Source organism: Salarias fasciatus, chromosome 9, assembly GCF_902148845.1.
Source record: "Salarias fasciatus chromosome 9, fSalaFa1.1, whole genome shotgun sequence".
NCBI classification, from domain to species: Eukaryota; Metazoa; Chordata; class Actinopteri; order Blenniiformes; family Blenniidae; genus Salarias; species Salarias fasciatus.
This window is the reverse complement of record NC_043753.1, coordinates 11,458,736-11,481,086: the sequence shown is the minus strand read 5'-3', so window position 1 is coordinate 11,481,086 and position 22,351 is coordinate 11,458,736. Positions and strand designations below refer to the sequence as shown.

At 43.2% G+C, this 22,351-nt stretch overlaps 3 protein-coding genes across 3 annotated transcripts in view; 1 reads left to right on the top strand and 2 right to left on the bottom strand.

Annotated features, from left to right (window-relative positions):
• The first annotated feature begins 5,871 nt into the window (after nucleotides 1-5,871).
• Nucleotides 5,872-9,396, top strand: sbspon (somatomedin B and thrombospondin type 1 domain containing). Its single transcript, XM_030099617.1, has 5 exons — nucleotides 5,872-6,350; nucleotides 7,322-7,516; nucleotides 7,597-7,675; nucleotides 8,059-8,235; nucleotides 9,034-9,396. The coding sequence occupies exons 1-5, from the start codon at nucleotides 6,131-6,133 to the stop codon at nucleotides 9,149-9,151; spliced, it is 789 nt and encodes a 262-aa protein (XP_029955477.1). The 5' UTR covers nucleotides 5,872-6,130; the 3' UTR covers nucleotides 9,152-9,396.
• terf1 (telomeric repeat binding factor (NIMA-interacting) 1) lies at nucleotides 9,389-12,956 on the bottom strand. The gene is made up of 9 exons (XM_030099615.1): nucleotides 12,775-12,956; nucleotides 12,068-12,163; nucleotides 11,726-11,853; nucleotides 11,552-11,638; nucleotides 11,323-11,472; nucleotides 10,379-10,491; nucleotides 10,197-10,294; nucleotides 10,053-10,123; nucleotides 9,389-9,959 (listed from the first exon to the last, which is right to left on the bottom strand). Exons 1-9 carry the CDS (start codon nucleotides 12,953-12,955, stop codon nucleotides 9,798-9,800), a joined length of 1,086 nt encoding a protein of 361 aa, XP_029955475.1. The 5' UTR covers nucleotide 12,956; the 3' UTR covers nucleotides 9,389-9,797.
• A 6,327-nt stretch (nucleotides 12,957-19,283) lies between these two features.
• The window catches only part of kcnb2b (potassium voltage-gated channel subfamily B member 2b), an 81,045-nt gene continuing 77,977 nt past the window's right edge, over nucleotides 19,284-22,351 (bottom strand). The window contains exon 3 of the mRNA XM_030099613.1: nucleotides 19,284-21,313. Within this exon, the coding sequence (XP_029955473.1) occupies nucleotides 19,352-21,313 (1,962 nt within the window). The 3' untranslated portion in view covers nucleotides 19,284-19,351. The remainder of the gene's footprint in view (nucleotides 21,314-22,351) is intronic.

Sequence of the window (22,351 nt, the reverse complement as noted above, 5' to 3'; positions counted from 1 at the left end):
AGTTTAGTATTCTTCATATAAATTTCTTGAAATTGTCATCTTATTGCTCTCGAAATACCTTCTTCCTCAGACATCTTAGGCATAGAGAGCAGTTATAATTCTTGTCTCACAGCTAAGAGCTCCTGCTGGTTTTTGCCAGTGTTTGCTGGGAAAGAATAGACTCCATCCCCTCCAAACCCGAGTTTGTGTAAAGCAGGTAAAGATGATGGATGAATGGGCTGAATGCCTAACAGAGCCTCTACTGCTCATAAAAATTTGCTCCATATTTCTCTTTTTAACAGACTTTATCTACCTGTAGCTGTTACTCTAGTTTAAGAGAACAATGTGTGTACTTTTTGCCACCTCCGAGGACAATGAAAGTGAAATACTGTACTCATGAAGGGAGAAGGAAAGGACAAGGTTATGATTCAGGAAGTACATAAAACCAAACCTGCGTGACATATTCCTGAAATTAAGGTTTATGTAAAAGACTGTTCAAGCTCACGCCGCTATCAACCTTGACCTTCGTGTTCATTAAAATGTCATGTAGTGTGCCGTCTATGAATAACAAAGCGAAAAGATGGGAGTTGTGTTGGTTGCTCCACTAATCTGAAGTGTGCTTTATCGCGCTGCCCACAGTTTCATCCGGCGCTGATCGGAATGACATTGGTGAAACGGAGCCAAGATGGCCGCTTTGCTGTCATCTGAAGGGTGACGCTGTCCTGCAGCCTGTCACTGAGATCATTTAGAGAGGAGGCTGGTGGGTCTCCCGGTGAGCGAGCAAAGCCTCCTGATGGTTGTGAAGGGCGTTCAAGTGAGAGATCAAGGTTTCAGTTCCATCATTTTTCAGGTGTTTCTGTGTGATCGGACAAAGTGGAGCAAAAAACTGCCGCAGAAAAGCACAAAACAGGATTAAAATGAGACGTTGTGGTTCATCCTTGGTGCAAATGAGATGTTCTCACATGTCTGCTTGTAGCCCCTCCCACTGCAAACGGTAAGGTGTGCATTTCAGGGACACATGGTGACCTAGAAACACAGAGCCGTCCCCCTTGTTCACGCTAAGTGAAGGGGCTGCATTCACGCTCAAACGCTGGCCCGGTCTCTCTCTCTCTCTCTCTCTCCTCGCAGAGTTTTTACCATCCCTTTCAAGTGTAGTGAAACAAAATGACCTGGAACAAACTGTCAACAATGAGGTCTTTAATAAGAGCTGTTCCTAAGCCTGCTCACAAGTGGTTTATAGTTTCACTGTACGTCCAACACCACTGTTTAACAAGTGGGAACAGAAGCAGAGCAAAAACACAGCTTCCAGGGGTCATTTGAATGGATTCTAACACCGGTAATGCAACGATGTCCACTTGTTTGTTTGAGATTGAATGGAAAAGGACATTTGTTTTGTCTGGTTATGCTCCTGGCTGAATGGCGCTGCGGTGAAGAAAAAGCCAGGCTGTGTTACTGTTTCACCTGACCTGATGCCGAGCCAGTCGGCTATCAGCAGGAATCACGGAATGTAGCCTGTCTGCCAAAACTAAACTTTGCCATTGCCTCAAATCAAAACTGCCCCAAATATTTCTGTAATAAAGGAAAAAGCAGCTTAGTTCTGGGGACCAAGATCAGGACTCTGTTGCTTATTAAAACCTAAAAGACGTTTTGCTCCACGTCCTAAAACATTTAGGCTTTATCCAATCAGCAACTATATATTCTGGAAATATGATTCTATTTTATTTCATCTTCTATCTATAAATCATTTTTCAAAATATTTGGTTTTCATTGGAAAAGCTTCAATGGGAGGCATATAGGAGTCAAATTTAAATAATTATTTTACTTCATTTTGAGAGGAAATCGTGTTGCATAAAAAGAAATGAGTACATGCTGGAAGTAATAATTAGGTTATTAAAAAGACTTGAATTTATTCTGTGTAATACAGTCAAATTAAAACAGTAAATATGTTTGAATGCAAAACTATATGTGTAATAATTGTGAGCATTGTAGACTTTAAATACAGGTATTTCATATTAAAAGCATCTAAGTTTTTCTTTCTTCCACGCCTTGAAAACCACCAGTAAATTCATTTTTTTCTACCCGTAGCACCTTGATGCTACGGGGACTTTGAGTAGTTTTGAAGCCATGTGCCCTCCCTCACAACCAAAACTCTCTTCAATATGTTTTGCCCTCATTTCGATTCATGTCGGACTACAAAAGCTTGTCAGGTATGTGAAAAACGTAACGATCAGGTGGAACGTGATTTATGTCAACAGAAACTCAGAGCTCAGCGGTGGTCTCTGGACTTGTGTGTTCAATTGGGCCACACAGAGGTCAAATCTTTGTACCTGCCGTCGTCAGAACCCGTGGATATGTCAGATGTATGGCCACAGAGCTTATTGCTCTGCAAATATTCAGGAGTTCTCCTGCCTGAGCAGCATAGAGATAGTAAAACCAAGATAATTTTTTATCACTTAAGATTGTTTGCATACAAGTTTTTACAACTCAGGGCCAGGTGATGAGGTTTCCCTTCATATTTTTCCACCATAAATTCTCCACCTTAACAGCATTTGCCGTAATATGAGTGACATTTGACATATTTGTCGACAATATGTGAGAAAAAAAAAATCCATCAAGTTATTTCCCGTGTCAGTCCGTGACGTATAGCTGCTGCATTACGAGATATTTATATGCTTTGCCCTTGACAGAAACACACACACACACACACACACACACACACACACAGTATGTGTGTGTGTATGGAGCGTAACCTTTCCACTGCACTATGACATTTCACAGTAAGATTTATGAAATCTGCCATGATGGATGCACCCTATCTCTTGGTCATTATCATTACCTGAAGTTCCATCTCCCTCGGGGGCCGGGTTCAGTCCCACCCACCCCCCCCGACTCACACATCTTGCCTTCACGTGCGCGCCGCTATTAATGCCCGCATTGATTTACATACATATGGAAGAATATGCCAAGTGGGGGTGACTGATGGGGGGCCGATTATCAGAGATGATGTCAGATCGGGTCAGGGGAAAAAAAACTTTCATCAATATGGCCGTCTTTGTTGTCATTACGCTGGCTCTGCTCCAGCAGAGCTGCAGCCAGAGTGCCATCAGTCCTGCGTGCTGCGTTACACCAGGAGAGGAGCTGTCATCTATAAACTACCTGTAACGACCTGTAATGAATGAAGCGCCATGACGCTCGGATGCGTTCTGTTGAAAGACGCAAAGCACAAGGATCACTGAAGGTGATGATCTTAACTGTAATAGTGATATAAAAATAATGCGTTTCTTCCCAGAAAATCCCACCTGATTTCACCTGTGAACTGCTGCTTATCTGCCCCTCAAATCAACCTCATGCAAACCGTGTCCTTAGTGACTCAAACCAAGTCAAACATGAAAACTTGTCATTAAATCATGAGTCATGCGCCCTCCGGCGTGACACACCGCCAGGTACATCATGACAAACAATATTTACAAACTCTTAAGCAGAAACCCAAGAACAGGCAGAGCGAAACACTCCCAAACATGCAAAAACCTCCTAAATGTATGTACACACGGCGGCAGGAAATTCACAGGATAATGGACAAAGACCTCCATTCATAAGAGAGGAACTGACTGTACTGGTCAGGAGGAAGCAAACTCTTTAATTAAACATTTTCCAAGGTTAAACATTAAGGTTGTCGTCGCATTGATGCTATGCGAAGGTGAAAGGTGATATCATCGGCATATCTTCAAAACGCCTGGACAGACGGAAAGGTGAAGTCTCGCGTTTGTCAACAAACCCGGGTCCGGCGTTGCCGTGGCGACAGCCGCAGCTTGCATTCCCCATATAGGCGAGATGGAGCGAAGGTTCGCTCCGCCGTCTCCTTGGTGCCCTGTGTAAAAAGTGGAGGCATGCACTCTTTCATTCCTGACCGAATCTCCGCTCCAAGTCCTGTGTTTGTCACGTCAACCCGTGTTTTTACCACGAATTCCTGCTCTGACATGACAACTTGTAACAAACTTCAAAGACCATAAACACACACAATTACCGCTCGTCAGCCTGACGTATATCAATACGGGCTTAATCTCTTTTTCCTTTCCTTTCGCATACACTAAGAGGACACCGAGCGGGGCGTGTAGCCGCAGAAAAGGCTGATTGTCTTTGACAAATGCACAGTGAGGGCAGGAGGTCCGGGGTTGGGAGCCTGTCAGATGTAAAACACACCTGCTTTGATGTGCGCTTCCAACGTGGTGAGGCCATCGCAAACCGATCCAGCTGGAAGTCTTGCATCGGTGGACACATCACATCAACGCGCCGAGCGTTGTTTGTGCGCGTTGCCCAAGAGACATTTTCCTTTTATGATGGATTTATTGGAGGATGCAGCCGCAGTGCGTAGCACCAACACCGTCTAAACATCACTGACAACAGGTGAATCTATTTACTGCACGGCTCCGTGAGATGAGACACTCCAAGCTGCTTTTCAAGGAATCTTATTTGTTGCTTGGGACTGTTTGTGTACTCGTCTCACTCAGGTCAGTCTGGGTTCAATCACTTCAAGCTCCAACGTACCCTGATTAGGACACATGCTTCTCAGTGATTATGGTGAAGATGAATGCTATTACTGTCGCTTGACCTCCCCGCTCCATAGCAAGGAAAGAAGAATCAAAGGACCCAAAGAGACCCCCCTCTGCTCCGGGCAAGCTTATTTTTTCAAGACAGCGAAGTATCCAGATGAAAGTCTGCTCCTTGTACAGCAGCAGGAGCAGGAAGGCTTCTCTTTCTGCTCATGCTGAGGCCTCACTTGTTTCCCATGACATGGACAAGGATCCATTCAAATAACAACAATAAAATTGACCTCCACAGACCACAGCCAAACCACATCTGAGCAAACATGGATGTAAAACATACAGGTTATTTCACATTGTTAAATGTATTTTTTTTTAAATGAACTTTCCATAAAGTTTCACCACCTATTATTTATGCATTGTTTAATATATTGTTCAAGAGCTACAAAATTAGTAGACCAAAGCGAAATTTAATGATGCTGCCCTGCTATTATTATTATCTGACTTTCCATCGTCTCATTAATGCAGATTGATGCATTCAGCTCCTCTTTGTTTACTCTGTGGAGAAAAGGAGAAAATGCCAAGTTTTCCATATTAATGGTGTTTGGGCTCTTACTAAATATCATGGATGCTTCTCGAAATTTGTAGTGTGACAGAAATCACTTTAAACTTCAATTCTTGTTGTTTACGAGGAAAAAGAGGGCTGACAGTTTTCATGTGTATTGTTATTATTCTATACAAATCCTTGAAAACTGGGTTTGGTTTGTCACCTATTCTCCAGAATGTTGAATTAAACCCCCTGGATCGAAAAGGTTTAACAAAAAGAGGTAAAAAAAAAAAAAAAAAAACCAAGCATGTTTTGTGATTGCAGCTTGATTAAAGTAACCTGAATAAGGAAAAAGTAGCGAGGTGAGAACTGGAGGTTGGCTTCACAATGCTCCGACGGCTCGTAGTACAATTGATTGGAGAACTGCCAAATGTTCACATTCCTGCCTTTCTTTTGGGACTCGCAGTTTCGGGGTGGCAAAAAGCAGCAGGGCCAGACTGGCACCAAGGCCTCAGTCATGCTGAGATGACCTGAAAAAAAAAAAGAACAAGAACCCAACAGGTAAAAAGGAATAAGACAGATGAGAAAGAGTCCAGTGAGCAAGAAGAGGGAACGGCAGGAAAAGCACAGACCAAAGCCTCCGGCCCGGCCCTCCTCCCTGTCCTCATTGTCTCCTCCCGAGTGTGATCGACTGGAGGGAGGTGCTCAGCGGGGAACAGAGAGAGAGAGAGAGAGAGAGAGAGAGAGAGAGAGAGAGAGAGAGAGAGAGACATTGGCACACACACCAACATGAGAGAGGTGGAACTGTGATCATTTCTGGGTTGGGGTGTTTTGTGCTGAAGGCTCCTCTGCAGACCTGTTTCTGGAGCGAGACAGAACAGCCGGGACACAGGAGACGGGCAGAGGAATTCCAGGTCACAAGGCGCCGCTCAGTGCTGGGATTCAAACCTCTCACCGTCGTGAGCATGAGAGAGAACAGGTAGAGTGTGGCAAGAGGAGGAAGACTTCGGAGAGAGGCTGACCGGGAGCGTTGTGAGTGGACCCGTGGCCTGCGGACCCCGTGATGGGACCCTCAGTGACCTGCTGGCTGCTGCTGCTGGTTTCCACTCTGCCAGAGAAGCACTGGGTGACCGGCAGCTGCTCTGGGAAGTGCTGCCGGGGCCGGGACCTGAGCTGCCTGACCACAGGCTGGAGGCTGGACCGGGTGTACGGGACGTGCTACTGCGACGAGGACTGCACCGGGGCCAGGGACTGCTGCTTCGACTACTCCACAGAGTGTCCAGGTGGGCGATGAATGGAGGGAGTGCTCTGGCTGGAGGAATCAGAGGGGCTGCTGTTTATTTTTTGGTGAACACACCTTAACTTTACGATACCTGTGAGAGATAACCTGAAGCACTGCTGAAGACACATTATCTTCTCTGTCATCTCCTTCCAGAAGATAAAAACACTTGAAAAGGAAAGATTATCTGAGTATCTGGTGTGCTTATCACAGGCGGGAGGATACATTCAACATTTTCCCATGCATGAGGAACTGTTTGTGCACATTTAACTTCAAACGCTCATGAAAGGATTTTCTTCATATTGCTCACCTCTCTTGTGAAGCACAACACTGTATTATCGTAACACTTCTTTTCCCTCTGTCAAATGTGCCACACCTGGTGCATCCCAAAAAAAAAAAAATTCAATAATCAGCACTCCAAGCGGCTCTGTGCCTAGCCTCATTTCACTAGACTGGCTCATATAATGGAATTAGTACAAATATTTCAAGAATGTGATTCTGTCAATCAGTTGTAGCAATTACAGTACCAGTCAAACAAGCCGAGCGTGCCTAATGTGTGCTACAGGCCGGTAGTGGCTAAATCTGCACGCTTAAAACATCAAAGCTTGATCATCGAGCACACAGAGCCAGTGAAAAGAAAAATCACAGGACTTGGTCATTGAAAAGGGCTGCTCCTTTGGCACGCTCTCAAATCACTTGTAGCAGAGCAGGAAACACTAATTCTACAAGTCACAATCAATGCTTCATTGATCTAAAGTTATTTCCTGGATAGTTAGGTCCATTACAATGTTTTACAAGAATATTGTAATAATGTGGCCAGTGAGAGCAGAGGACATAATCCCCTCTGCACTCCGAGGTCTTGAAGTGTCTGTGCTAAGTGAACCGTCTCTGAGGTTCACTTCAGATGGATTGTTTGCTGCATCAGAGGATATCCTGTAATGATGTTTCTCCCACGATACGGGTGCCAACTTTCAGCCCGGGACTGCGCCGTGAGCGAGTGGAGCTTCTGGAGCGGCTGCGCCAAGCTGTGCCAGCCCTCCGTGCGGGTGCGCGTCCGTCACGTAGAGCAGCAGCCCAGGAACAGTGGCGAGGCCTGTCCCGGCCTGGAGCAGCGGGCCGGCTGCAGGGAGTACAGAGACCACCAGGGCGGCCACTGCGGGCACGACGCAGGTACGCAAACACACGAGGATTCGGTACACACCTGCTTTCTGTCTGAATTCAAAGCATCTGAAAGCCATTTCTCCTCTGAGGTCCTGCATTCATCACCAGCATGGAGTTTGGCAAGGGAAGGCCCAAACACGACAGCTACGGAAACCCCCTGGACCCTGGGTAGGTGTCGTCTGCTGCTGCTGCACGTGACCTCAGGTATCTTCTTGTTCACGGGTTGAAAAGTTCACCAACGCCGTCGATGGATAAACCTGGTTTTTGCATTATGCCGCTGTGTAACCCAACCCAAGAAAAGAGATAACAGGCCAACTTTTTCAGCCACCAGTAGGTGTTTGCCCACCTGGCTGTCTGTCTACAGACCATTAAATAAAGAGAGACTACCCACAACCCTTTGAAATAAAACACGAGGACTATCACATGAAAGCTCCGGGGTATTGTGAGCAGCTCAGCCAATTATTGCATCGATTTGAGAAGACATCTGTCTATTGGTGCTAATATCCCAACAGCGACTGCGTGGCCTTCAAGACTCTGCTTCCACCCTTCAGGTTCTGTGTGGAGTTCACGCTGGAGTCCCGGAGCCCGCACTGCACGGTGGAGAACCGGCCACACACGCACTGGATGCGCTACATAACAGCGGGCTTCAAAGTGTGTGTGGCCTGCGAGCCTCCCGCCATGCGAAACAATAGTGGCAGCTGCCAAGGAGACGGTCAGGAATCAGACAAGTATGAAGTTTTCGGAACTCCTGCATGTGTGGTTGATTAAGAAATGTTAAGGCGGAAGATAAACAGGTTTATTAAAGGATTACATGAGTTACAGTGAGAAAACTGGGAGCTGTTTGTGTTTAAAGCAGGTATGTCCAACCTGCCAATCTCATCTAGAGTGTGCCCAACTGGAAAAATATTGCCATAATAATTAAATATTAACTTTTCATGTGATGGAAAGGTCTGTATGTTTACAAAAAACAACCAAGTACTACAATCTCAATATTGAGTCCAATCTGGTCGTAGATGTAAATGTGTTTGTCCTGTGAAGGACCGGTGACCCGGGCCCCCCGACCTTGGAAGGATAAAGCTGTCTAGATATCGAACAGATGGATTTATGGTTGTTGTGGTGGTTAACACACTCTGCTCATAACAAGAAGGCCATGGGTTCAAGTCCAGCCCTGACCTTTCTGTATGGCTATTCTTTGGCTGCTCCAGTTTCATCAATGTTCACGCAAAAGTTAATTAATGTCTTACAAAATTGATTGTCTGCCTCTGTGTGTTCGTCCGGTGAAGCGCAGCATCTCGAGCTCAGACTGAATAAACTTTATAGAGGATCAATGGATGGATTTATGACAGATGTAAACTTTCTAAAGGCTTATTAGAGTGTTTGAATTAAAATACAAACACAAGTCGAGCCGAAGTTGATCGTATTTAAGAATCTAATCAAAAAGTGAAGTGAGACAAAGTCTAGGGAGGCACTACGTGGTTGAAGATCACCTTTCCATGTTTTTATCTGTTGTTGTGAACCTGTCACAGGGAGGCCGTCCTCCACTGGCAGGCAATGGGGAACCCCCGGTGCAGCGGCACGTGGAGAAAGATTCGGAAAACCCAGCAGTGCTCCTGTCCATCACAGCACAGCTTCGTCTTCATCTGAAGCACACGCACCACTTTGGAACAAGCCTTTCGCAGCCGGGATGTCCCGATCCGCTGTTCAAGTCAACAGGCCCAACAGGAAAGGGTTCACTCTGGGAGACACTCCGGATTTGGGACTCGATGGCGTCGTATTCCAGTTCTGGCTCTAATCTGCTGAACATTCCTGCCTGTTCAGATCACTGCACACTTCAGCAGTAACTGGACTATACAAGATCCACAACATACAGAGTGGTTTATCTTCCATGAAAAGCATTTTATTAAAAAACAACTTAACTTAAAAAGTTGAACTTGTACAGACTTGTGAAATAAACTCAATAAATACAATTTATACTCAAACTTGTTCATTCATCTGAGATGTTTGTTTGAATGTTTTTGCTGAAAAAAAAAAATCACATTTCTAAAAGATCAATGGGAACAAGAGGAGGACCGGTTTATCCTACAACTCCAGCCAAAACACAAAGAAATACAAAACTACCCAATGTATATTTCTGTACAGAGTGCCCTCTAGTGGTGAGTTTATTTAATGCAAACATCTCAGCAACAAAAACAAGGAAATAACAGCTGAAATGCTAAAACAACAGAAAAAAAGAATAGTCTATTTTCAGATAAATTACAAAATAAAACAAGTTAGAGGGTCTCTTTCCAACTCATTCGACTTCATGCGCCTTCAGCAGAATTCTCCATCGGTCTTTAAGCATGGTACCGGTTCGACCGTCAAAGTCATAGTCCATCAAGATGCGACTCCACTTCCCCACGCCGTGACGTTTCACACCATCTTTGAGGTATTTATCCAGCTCTGCTGTCCATTTCTATTAAAACGTTTTTTTTTTTTTTAAAAAAAAAGTTAATTTTAAAGAATTAGACTGAGAAGAAAAGCAGAAACGCTCCGTGGTGTTTCTTACCTCGCGGGATTTTCTTTTTTTATTTGCGCTCGTGTTGTTCACTGACTCGTTACGTTTCATCCTGGATATCTCTGAATGGCAGAATATTAATTAGAAATGATATGTACCTCTGTCAACATTTCGTGGATGTGTTGTCACACTTACCAACTGGTGTGATTCTTTTGACAGAAACAGAAAGCCTCTTGGTTGACTTGGGACTCCACATGTCGGTAATTTTAGTTGGGAGTAGTTTCCTTTTTGTGCTGTGGTTTTCAACAGAGTAAAAGTCTAAACAAAATATTCTTAAAACCCAGAGCAGAAACAGATACATACGTGGGTGAACATACCTTTTCTTCTTCTGATGTGATCCATTGGTTGTTTCTGTGGAAGAACTCTTCTGTAACTCAGAGTCCTCCAGCTCTTCACGGCGGTTTGATGACTGGACCGTCTCAGTAGCTGCCTGATGGACGAACAGCGAGACACAACCACACCCATTCAATTAGATTAATCCGAGAATACAGAAGGCACAGCTCGGTCTCATCTCACTGGGACCAGAGCGTCAACTCAAATATTTGTTTTCTTGCAAAGAGACGAATGCTTCCTAAAAAGAAATTGTGCAATCATTTTCACTTTGCAATGTCATCTCACAGACCAGACTGGATCCTCTAATAGGCTCAGGCTGCATGTTTGACACTGATAGATTCACCAAAAGTGCCCAAATGTTTCCTTTCCTTATCCTTTTGAATAATCTAAAGTTAAGTTATTGGTTATTTAGAATAAAAAACCGACCTAATGAGGTCTGTCATTACCATGCCCTTCAGGAGGTCATCAGATTTCTGTGTAAATCACTCCAGAAACTTTCCTGAATAAGCGAGTCCGTTAGACGCCGAGGACGACTCTGCTGAATGGAGCAGTTTGCCCTTCCGGCTAATTTGATGACAAATCGTCAATTAACTATGACGGATAACGTCCCGTCAGCAACTTCAGCTGGCCGGAGCGCCATTAGTTCGAAGGACGACAGCAAAATCTGCACGCAGAATTAGGAAAAACATGCACCGACTGCTTGAGCTTGTTAATCACACAACACCTCCTATATTTGTTAATTAGATCTTTAAATTTTTCATCTCACAAACAGCTGAATGGCAGAAAAGTTTCAATGTTTTTCGACACCATTCTGTAATATCAGACACAAAATCATTAAAAATTTGACACTCAGGAAAAAGTCCAGTTGATACAAATCATCCAATCTGCCACATTCATTCAGTATGAAGAGCATGAAAGATAAAAGCACCTTCAGAAGGTAATCTGAAGGATTCTTCTCCAAGAAGGCGTCCAAAAAGATCTGGACTGTCTCCAGCAGGCGGCTGAAGCTGAAGCTCATCAGGAATGGGTGGTAAGTGTCCTTCTGATCCACTATTTTTGATAACTTATCTCGCAATTTCTGTAAAAGAGAGAAAAGAAAATACTGCTGAGCATCAAACTTAATGGCTTCAGTTTGATTTGTTGTGCTAATAACAAACCTGCGGGCACTCTATGTTGTTCTCAAACCACTTGAGGGCGGAGGAGGCAGAAGATCTTTGACCTTCCTTTAAGCAGACCGCCACAGACTGGGAACAGGACAGAAATATGAACGCAGTCTGAGAGCTTAGCAATCAACTTTGTTCTGTCATTGCATCACAAACCATCAAATCTACCTGGACAAGCAGCAGAACAGTGATGTTGTCAAACAAACTGTCATCTGCCACTGCGCCCTTCAGGCTGGACCACACCTGGGCAGCAGACATCAGAGGCGTCACAGATTCATCTTCTTCAAACTGAACATCTAGATGAAGAGCAGTGTGTTACAACTCCTGTTAAGAAACTGCACTTTTGGGAACAACAGTCACTACAAGCAAACCTGTCTGGACACATACTTTTCTCATTTCAAAACTTTTGTGTTTTAAATTTGGAAATCACAGTTTTAAGAGAGAGAGAAAAAAAAAGAGGACGAGGTCCAAAAACATGAAAAACAAATGGTAAGTGAAGGGTAAACTTACCCAAATGCTCTCCATGAATAAGTCTTGAGAGGAAAGCACAAATCAGCGTTTTCTCCTGGTAGATGGTTCTTTTAAGAGATGGAGTCTTAGAGACAACTGAAAGAGTTAAATTAATCCATAAATGTGCCAAAAAAAAACAAGACTGGACAATGTCAATAATAGTGACAGGCCAACAACTGAAATCAAACAAGGATTATAAACTAAAAAAAAAACTGGTGGCTTTGTGCTTCTTATTCGTGTCCTGACCCATCTAGGTCACAAAAAACTTGAAGAAACTGTCAAAGCAAGGCAAAAAAAAGGAAAGCCAATAACTTTAGTGCGATTAAGACATTATAGGGATAGTTTTCTACTCTCTTGTGTTATCTTTCAGCTCTTATGCCATTTAATGTCAGCAGTAGAAAAGAAAACAACTTATACTTAAGCATAAATGCTGTTTAACTGATAAACTTGTACTCAATGGCAAGTAAAAGTAACATAATATATATGATATACATCGTATGATAAACTGCTCAAGATCAGCGTGCTTTAATTTCACCCGAAGAGGGCAAAACTGTTGCATAGATGTATAAATAAACGTAGTAATCGTTATTAGTCACTAAACTAGTAATACAATAAAAACAAAATAGTTTTAAACACTTTAATTACATAATGTCATGTGAATGTCTTCATGTAGAAAAGTTTGTTTTCCTGGCGTCGAGTTTACTCACCTTGTAAAGTCGATATAAGTTCATTGAAGTCCTCGTATTTCTCCTCTTTAAAGTGTCGACACAAGCTCACGAACATAAAGTCAAACATCCATCCCGTAGCGACAGCAGAGACTTGTGAAAAACTGACGTTTTCAAGAGAAACTTCTCCGCTTAAGGTTTCCTTGTCTTCTTCCTCCTCCATGTTTACGCTCTTCTCTCACAACTTCCGCGCGCTTTTTTGTATCGGCCGCTCTGCATCGCCTCACGTGCTGCAGCGCCACCTGGCGGTCAGGAGGAGCGGCGGGTTTATTTCTACAGCATTATTCAGGGACAAGGCAATTCACATTGCTTTAACATAAAATACAGCAAATCAAGGCTTTAATTAAGGGCTAAAAACGAATAAATAAAGTAAAAGCTTTATTAAGACATAAGTAATGAACTGAGTGGCACTTAATGCTGATTGGAAGGCCTGAGCAAAAAGTATGGAGCCTGAGACATTACATCTGAAATAAATTAAGCTTTACATTTTTGGCCACAAATTAGAATTTTGCGGCAATGAAGTATTCAGGCCACAAAATATTAATTTATGGTCACCAAATAGCAAAATATTGATTTGTTGTGACAAAATAGTAATTTTAGGCCATGAAATTTTCACTTGTGGCCATAAAATACTATTCTTTTGACACAAAACAGTAATTTTAAAGTAATAAAAAGCAATATTGTGGCCACAGAGTAGTCATTTGAGATCACAAACCTCTGTTGTAGCCAAAAATGCAGCATTGTGACCATAATATGGTAATATGGGGTCACAAATTAGAATTTTGATTTCAGAAATCATGTCTGGGGCTCTGTTCATAATAATACTTTTAGGCCCGATTTAAAAGAAGAGTGTGCTAGTCCTCAGGTGTTCAAGATGTTTGTTCCACAGGTGAGGAGTATAGGAACGGAAAGCTCCTTCCTCTTGGTTCTTCTGACTCTGAACCACTAAACCTCTTCCTGAAGACCCCAGGGGTCTGGATGCACTCAAATGAGATACTTCTATCACAATTAATTCTGTAGCTATAGAAAAAAAAAGCTTCAAACAACCGGACTTGGACAGAAATAACCATCTTTCAGATTCCTTGCTGTTGCTGCTGCTACATTCTGTTCTGTCAGGCCAAGTGGCTCATGGGTACATTCACTTGCCAGCTTCCTGTGAAGGGCCGTGTGGTGTTGTAGTAGTTAGTGCTTGCCTCACATGAGAACATCCTTGGTAAGAGGCCAGCTGGAGTTGTGGAGTTTGCTTGTTATTCCTGTGTGTGCTTGGGATTTTCTCCAGCTACTCCCTTTACCTCCAACGGTCAGAAACATGTGCTTGAGGTTAATTGGTAACTCTTATGCTTCCCTTAGGTTTCACTGTCAGTTTCTCTGTGCTCGCTCTGCGATGCACTGGTGACCTGCCTGGAGTGTATCTTGGCTGATAGTCAGCTGGAATCCACTCCAGCGCTCCACACACCTGAATTATTTGAAGTTGTATAGAAGATGTTAAGTGGAGTGCAACTCGGGGGACTTTCTGAGTGGAAGATGCATGCTCGTCCTGGTTTCATCCTGGGTCCAAAAACATACAAGAAAAGTTGACTTGTGGTTTTAAATGACGTGTGTATATTAATATGCGTGATTGCTGTGTTGCGCTGGTGACCTGTACAGGCTGTCTCCTGCTTTTGTTCAGGGGTTTCTGGGGTTGGCTGTGACTCTGAGGCCAGTACAGACTTTGATTTCCACAAAAATATATAGCAGGTGGGAAGAGGAGACCTCTGCTTCCTTCGTTCAGTCTCATTTGAAATGAACGTGTTGTGCTTACCACGGTTTGCAGTCCACCTTGAAAGGAAATGTAAGGAGGAACAGAATGTACCTTCCAGCAAATTAAACTGTGCTCCTTTGTTTCTCCGGACCGTATTGGAGCAAAGGTGACCTCTGAGTTTCATCACAGTGTATATCTTCCTGTCTCAGAGTTATGGGATGACATTTTACCAAACTTCCAACCATTAAATTTGATGAGGTTGTTGATTCTGCTATGAAATTTCTCACAATGCAACCCGAATGACACATTTTATGACGAGCGTACGGCACAGAGCCGTCTCTGCCAAAGTTACTTGTGTGTGATGTGTGGAGCTGAAAACAAGGGAAGGAATAACATTAAAATCTGAGGTTGTCTCATGATGAGTTAAAAAAATAACTTATCATTATCATATATCGGAAATGATTATGCAATATATTGTCATTATGGGCTCCATGTAAAGCAATATATAAGATGGTAATAGACTGGTGCTTAAGTATAATCCATTATTAACCTCTTAATATTCTTTTAGAGTGTACACTCTGTGTTTGAGGTCTGGGATTTGTTTATGTTTACCATCACAGTTTGCTCGTAGTAGGCAGCAGAAACATGGACTTGCATTAATTGCATCGAACGCAATAGAATGTATTTCCCTCCAGTGATAAATAATTTAACAACCGGCAGATTGCTGGCTTGTCTGCACTTTCAGATATGAAAAACAACTTTATCGTCTTGCAGAAAATGCAATCTCAGTTTTAAATGGGGCAAATAGAAATGATTTACAGACTTGTGGCCTGCTATCTTACTAGCTGATGATCCTTAATATGCAAAAAACAAACAAAAAAAAAATCAATAAATAGCAAGTGTGGCTTAGAAATGTATAGGAGAGAACACAGAGCGTTTGAGTTATATACACATTTATTTGTTATTCTGCATATGCTAATAGACGTAATGGGGAACAATGCTCTACAGAAATGTTGACATACGTGTACCATAACAAATTGTTCTGTGGTCACATAATTGTTCGGACTACTACATGCATACAAAGATGTTGCTTTGTACAGAAACAGTCTGGAGCTCAGAATGTGTCTCATGATAATGTTCTCTCAAAGCTGAACAGATTAAAAGAAGAAAAAAAACATCCCAAAAACAAAACAAAACCAAAAAAAAAAAAAAAAAAAAATGTAAGAGGCAGAATATACAAAGACATTAAAACAATGTTGCTTGATGCATTTTTAGGGAGCAAGGTTTGTGACACAGACGACATCCACACTCTCGTAAAGACACGACAATCCCACTCTGTACAGCGTCACTGGTCGTTCTGCCGTCGTGACACAGTGACACAGAGCCCGGTCCTCTAGCTGTCAGCCTCAGTATCCACACAAACTTCATCCCGACGGGATGCAGCTGATCAGTCCTAATCCCTTGTTTCTCTACCTTACCTGTCAAAATGAAGGATTACTCAAGGCTAACACCGAGACGCAATTACTTATAACAAGGGATGAAGGATAAATTGAATGTACAGGTACAGAAAAAAAAAACCAAAACAAAAAAAAAACTGGAAGATTATCATCCAACCTTCTTTTTTAAAGGAAATTAAAAACAGTTGAAAAACCCCAAACAATAACATTGACCCCACATTTTTACTCTTAGTTTCTGACGAGGGGTCGATCGTTTCACAAAGATAACTTCATGAGGTCTCGCATGAATCTCTGAATACTGAGTCAGATTATGCTACTTTGGGCATACAGTAACGCGCACACACAGAAGAAGTGATGGACCACGCTGGATCACTGACACAATGTTACCAATTTCTGCTCCATGGCTTGTTTTTAACCCACTGATCGGTATTCCTGAGGGGATGCCAGGTGGTGAGAGCCTCTGAAGCTGTAGGGACTGACTGGAGCACTCGGTGGGTTAGCAGAGGAAAGGAGCAGATGAATAACTTCAAGGACAGCAGGGATGCTTCCCTTCCCACTCTCCGTTAAAACCTGTGTCCCTTAATTTGCCCCCCTCTCTACCTCACTGAAGGCTGATAGGGGGGGGGTGGATACTGAACGTGGTACACAGATTACCCAGGAGGAGGGAGAAATATTGCGGCTCCTTGCTCCGGGAGCCAAGACATCAATGTGAATTTGACAACATCACCGTTCAAAAACTACAGAAGTAACTAGCTGACATTAGCTGTTAAAGAAGAAACAGATAATCTATCCAATCGGAACATCAGAGAGTTATAGAAAACCTGAGAACTCAATAACATTACTTGTATCTATTACATAAAGACCTGATTTCTCCTATAAAATTAGAATTTTCTGTACAGTGCTATATGAACAAAGCAAAATGACTTGCTACCTTCTCATAAACAGAGGTGTTATGAAAAGGCACGCATCATTTCAACCACCGTATGGCAGGAAATTGTGGTCGTGCTCCATTTTGGTTTAGAAAAAATAGAATCATTCTCAACATTAATTCACAAAAAACATAAAATCCTTTGTTTGTGGCCAATGAAATTAGAGTATGCTAACATTTCCACAGACATTTGCTAGATTTTTCATGTCAATCTAACAGCATTACAAAAGGCCCTGTTGGTCAATTTGGATCTATATTCCCACAGATAATCAAATTTGAGGTTCAGTGATGCCTGGCGTTTATGTGCTTGATAGCATTCAGCCAGCCATATAATACGAAAAAGTAAAAGTCAAATTGTCATTTTGCATTGTTTGTGAAATTCTGGTAGTTGTAATACTGGTTTGCCTCATATTAAAGATATAATATTTGAAAAATACAAGTAATTTCTGCCTGTACACTTACAAATTCCCATAGACATAAAATAAAGTGCCACAATTCTTGGCCTGCATAGATTGCAGTATGCGGTATTGCACATTCCACGCCTCTCAGTGAAATAAACATGATAATAATAAGATAAAGAAACGAAACTGTCAAACAGACCCAAAAAAATAAATAAATAAATCACCCATGCTTGTCCTGTCATTGCCAGTCTGGTTTGTGTGGCTATCACAAACACCTTACCAATATGCTCAGCCAAGTGTCATGCTGTAGGTTTAAAAACAAACAAACAAAACAAACAAATATTCCAGCAATAAATTGGAATAAAAGGCAACAAACAACGGATATTTTCAGTCAGTGTAAAACAAAAGCGAGACAGAAGACCAGAGAGAGAGAGAGAGAGAGAGATACAGAGAAAAAAAACAACTCCTTTGGGTTTAAGTTTGACTGAAAATAAAATTTGTTCACATTAAAACACAATAAATTACAATTCCAAAAAGATATCACACATATACAAAAAAAAAGCCTTATCAGCAGGATTAGATAAAATCGTAGTAGTATAGAACAAATGCCGACAGTGACACCAGGATGCTGAGAATAGGACAGTGAAGACAACGCAGCTAAACAAACCATAACAATTATAATTAAAAAAAACCCCAAAACAACTACCGCCTTAATAGATGTTATCTTATATGTTACAATGCAGCTGAGATAGATGAAAGCTCGTCAGTGTGCTTGATTTGGTCCACTGATATCAGAAAGTGTCTTTTTTTTTTTTTTTTATTCAAAGCCTATCTCATTTGAGTTGTCAAAGTAGATAATGGCTGAGTAAAGCATATATCTGTGTTAATGACCAGATCTACTGTGCTGAATTAATAATTACTCCTAACTCTGGAGTCTCACTTACCTACTGCAGAACTTTGCTACGACCAATCTAGACCTACTTATTTCATATTTTATTCTTAAATCTACCTTTAGATGTATATATCAGATGTCAGAGAGTAAATAAGATCCTTTTCTTGTGGTTTGCAATGACTCAAAAAGGCTAAAGAAGGAGCAGAACACTGATATTACCCTAAACTCTGCTGCTGTAGCGTCCGATAGTTCCTGCTCTTACTGGTTGAATACATATTTGGCAACTACAGGTGTATTTAGAGGAATCAAAGTGCTCTCGCCTTTCCCGCCCCAGTTAATCGATTCAAAGATTGAGTATCGGATGCTCAAACTTAAAGTTCCACAGCTGTGATGTAAACTAAGAGCAACAATGTCAACGTTACAGTTTCGTACACCATGTTTCACAAGGAAAAAAACAAACAAACAAACAAAAAAAGAACACAAACATTACAGGGTTGTCATGGGAACACTTTGCATTTCCACAAAAGGTAATGATATGTTTTTTTATTTTTTTTTTTTAAATAGGTCGCTACGATGCCACACCCAGACTAAGCTGAGGGCTGTCGGTTCACACCCCCACCCCTCCGCTTTCACAGATCTCTGGATCCTCAGTGACAGTCTTCCTTTGCCATCCTGTGCATTGTCATTGCCGTAAATGTCCGAGTATTTACAGTGGAGCGCTTTCAGCAAACGAAGCACCGTAAAATATGTTTTTTTATTGGTTTTTTTTTTTTTTTTTGTGTTTTTGTTAAGTGCATGCTTTTTACAGATCGGTCCCTCTGTGCATTTCCTTCTTTTGCTAGAAAAAGGAGACAGTCTTTATGTACACCGGGAGGACCTGTGTCTACTGTAGTTGATGAGTTCTCTGTTATTCCACGACCCTCCTTTTTGACGTGTTTGTTCCAGAGTGAATCTCTAATCTGCACAACGCACCGCAGATTCTTTTTCAGCAACACACTATAACACAAGTAAAAGAGACTTGTCATGCCATGCAAAAATTTCTTTCACTACAACTGCACCTTGTACTCCTCCCCCCGCTCTCCTGCGCCTCCGGCTGAGGTTGCAGTTGGACTTAACCGTCCCAAAAAGCTTTCCTTACATTCACATGCTGGTTTCACAGGTCGGGGAGAGGCTGCCGTCTCCGGGTATCAGGTGGATGTCAGATGTAAACATGTGGTTCTCCACCTTGTGTCCACTTTGGTTGCTGTCAGCCCCCTCGCCCGTGCCGACCACGCCCTGGCTGCAGTTTTGTGTGGCTGTCTTAGGTGACAGGGGCGCAGCTCCCGCAACCTCCATCAGGTGCTTCTCCTCGTGGTTCTCCGTGGATTGGTCTTCGTCACCGGGCGGGGTGTCGACCACCAGCCGGTTTTGGGACAATGGGCAAGTGTCCTCCACTGTGACCGGGAGCACCGAGTTGGGGATGAGCGGCGACGTCTCTCCCTCCGGGGACTCGTCTCCCAGGACGCTGGAGCTGATGTCTCCTGGAGAGGTTGTGCTGGGTGGTGTCAGAGGACCTTCAGCTGACGTCTTGGCGAAGTTAACCTTCAACTCTTTTATCTTCAGTGGGTTATTCCCCCTCGGAGAGCTGTGGAGATTCTCCGCAGCGCTGTTGAAGCTCTCCCTTTCGTCTATGTGAAGCTCAGAGCCATCACCTGGGTTAATGGGTTTATAAAGGTCATCCTTGAGGATGATGTGAGGAGAGCTTCGGTCATTACCTGCCCTCATCTGGCCGAGATCCAGAGAGGGTGGAGCTCTGGGGTGTCTAATCGGATCCAGCCCAGCAACCTCCTCGCCTGAGTTGCTGCTCTTTTTTCTGTCTGCTGAGCAGCTGGCAAAGTTATCTGCTGAGACTTCCTTCATTTCCAACTCCACCTCCTCTTTCAGTGTGATCTCGGGGCTTTGGGATTTCCTGGGAGAGGCAGGGCCGGTCATGGTTGTGCTCAGAGTGCTCATGGAGCTTGTAGTATTGAGATTGGTGAAGGACTGGGACTTTGTCATCTGGTTATACATCTCTTCCAGCTTCTGAACGTTTAGGTGCTGCGGGGTCCTGTTTGTCCTCTGCGGACTCCCGGTAGTAGTGATGGCTATGCGATGGGGGGAGCTCTGCTGCAGGGACCCTGAGTTTCTTTTATCGGGCGATCTCAGATTGGTCTCTGAGGTTGCGTGCCTGGTCGAGCTGCCCCAGCGGCTCGGCGTCAGGTGGTTGTCGAGGGAGGGTTTGTCCTCTCCTTTCTCCACCACCACATCCATCAGTTCCATACTGCGGGCAAAGGCATCTTTAAGGTTCATTGACACAATGCTGCCGTTCCTCTTGGCCCTCTCCAGTGCCTCCCTCCTCTTGATGGCTTTCTCCTGCCTCTTCTGTTCCTTATAGAACTCAGAGAAGTTGTTGACGATGATGGGGATCGGCAGGGCGATCACCAGCACTCCTGCGATACAGCAGAGCCCCCCCACAATCTTCCCAAGTAAGGTCTGAGGATAAATGTCCCCATAGCCCACCGTCGTCATGGTGATGGTGGCCCACCAGAACGAGGCGGGGATACTGGTGAATTTGGTGGCATCTTCATCTTTCTCAGCAAAGAAAACCAAGCTGGAAAATATCATGATGCCCATGGCGAGAAATAAAATAAGCAACCCAAGTTCATTGTAGCTCCTTCTCAGGGTGAATCCGAGAGACTGGAGCCCCGTGGAGTGCCTGGCCAACTTCAGGATCCTCAATATTCTCATGATCCTGAATATCTGCACCACGCGGCGCACATTCTGAAACTGCAGCACACTCTTGTTGGACTCAGTCAGGAAGATGGTGACATAGTAGGGCAGGATGGCCAACAAGTCAATGACATTGAGTGGGCCTTTGAAGAACTTCCACTTATTGGGCGAAGACAGGAAGCGAAGCAGGTACTCCATGGTGAACCAGGCAATGCACACGGCCTCCACGTGGGCCAGCTGGGGGTTGTCGTTGGTGTGACCGAACTCGTCTTTGACCTGGAGGTCCGGTAAGGTGTTGAGAGACAGGGCGATGGTCGACAGGATGATGAACATGATTGAGATGATGGCAAGTGCCTGAGAAGAGAGCACAGACAGACAGAGAATATTATTTTCCTGTCTAGGAAATGCATTCAATTTCATTTGATCACGCTGTTGGCATAAAATGGAGATAAAGAAGAATAAATATTCTCAGCTAATATGAATAGACAATGCATGAGCCTTACAAAGTCAAGTTATGCACATTATTTTCCTGGCTGCATCCAGATATGTTATTCGTCACAGTCAACATTTTACAGCGGAGCGTTTTGTGACAGATCAGAGACACACTGAATAATCACACATGTCTGTTACGCACTGAGAACAGATAAACATGCACGGAAAAGGCTAAGAGGCGTTATGAGTACAGTAAATGGTATGAATCCAATAATGTGACTGCATTTACTTAAAAGGCACTGTGGCTGTTTTGCTGCATATAGATGAGCACTCCATTAAGTATGTAAAGAATCTAGGATATGCCAGAGACAGACATTATAGGGTCACGAGGTAATGTGAAATGACAGATGAAGCCAATGAGTGATTAATCCTCTGAGCGAATGCAGCATTGCATGATGGGTTGTTGAATGCACAAGACTTCCATTCAAATGAGCAGGAACGACCGGGTGATGAACACATTTTAGAGGTAAGGCAGAGCGCAAGTGTGTGTTTGCGAGGGAGATTTGACATGCATGCAAAGGTTAAAAGGAGTTTGGCTCCACCTGTTGGCAACAGTCTAGATTTCTTCTGCCAGCCATAAATAGCACTGCTCAATTTGCAAATGAAAAAAACAAACAAAAAACTCGACTGTGATGTTGATAAAAAAAAAAAAAAAATGTATGTGATCAATATATCATGCAGGAAACTCTGCACTTGAATGTCAGAATGTGTGAGGATTTGTGTTTCTTGTTGATTCACAGGTGAAAACGATCATCCTGCTCATTCTTTCACAGCTTTATATATTTCATCAGTGCCTTTGTCTTTCACCAGAGTTAAGCAGCTGGGATTTGTTGATGTCCTTTTCCACAGCTCCACTTAGTGTTCCTACCCACACAGGTGAAGTGTGTGTCCCGCTCGCAG

Excerpts from the sequence above, each read along its gene's own strand:
- sbspon (XM_030099617.1), top strand. The coding sequence starts at position 6,131 with ATGGGACCCTCAGTGACCTGCTGGCTGCTGCTGCTGGTTTCCACTCTG. Across the intron at positions 6,351-7,321 it reads CTACTCCACAGAGTGTCCAG|CCCGGGACTGCGCCGTGAGC; the intron begins GTGGGCGATGAA and ends GCCAACTTTCAG. Across the intron at positions 7,517-7,596 it reads CCACTGCGGGCACGACGCAG|GTCCTGCATTCATCACCAGC; the intron begins GTACGCAAACAC and ends TTCTCCTCTGAG.
- terf1 (XM_030099615.1), bottom strand. The coding sequence starts at position 12,955 with ATGGAGGAGGAAGAAGACAAGGAAACCTTAAGCGGAGAAGTTTCTCTT. Across the intron at positions 11,639-11,725 it reads CTGTTCTGCTGCTTGTCCAG|TCTGTGGCGGTCTGCTTAAA; the intron begins GTAGATTTGATG and ends TCCTGTTCCCAG. Across the intron at positions 9,960-10,052 it reads AAAAAAGAAAATCCCGCGAG|AAATGGACAGCAGAGCTGGA; the intron begins GTAAGAAACACC and ends ACGTTTTAATAG.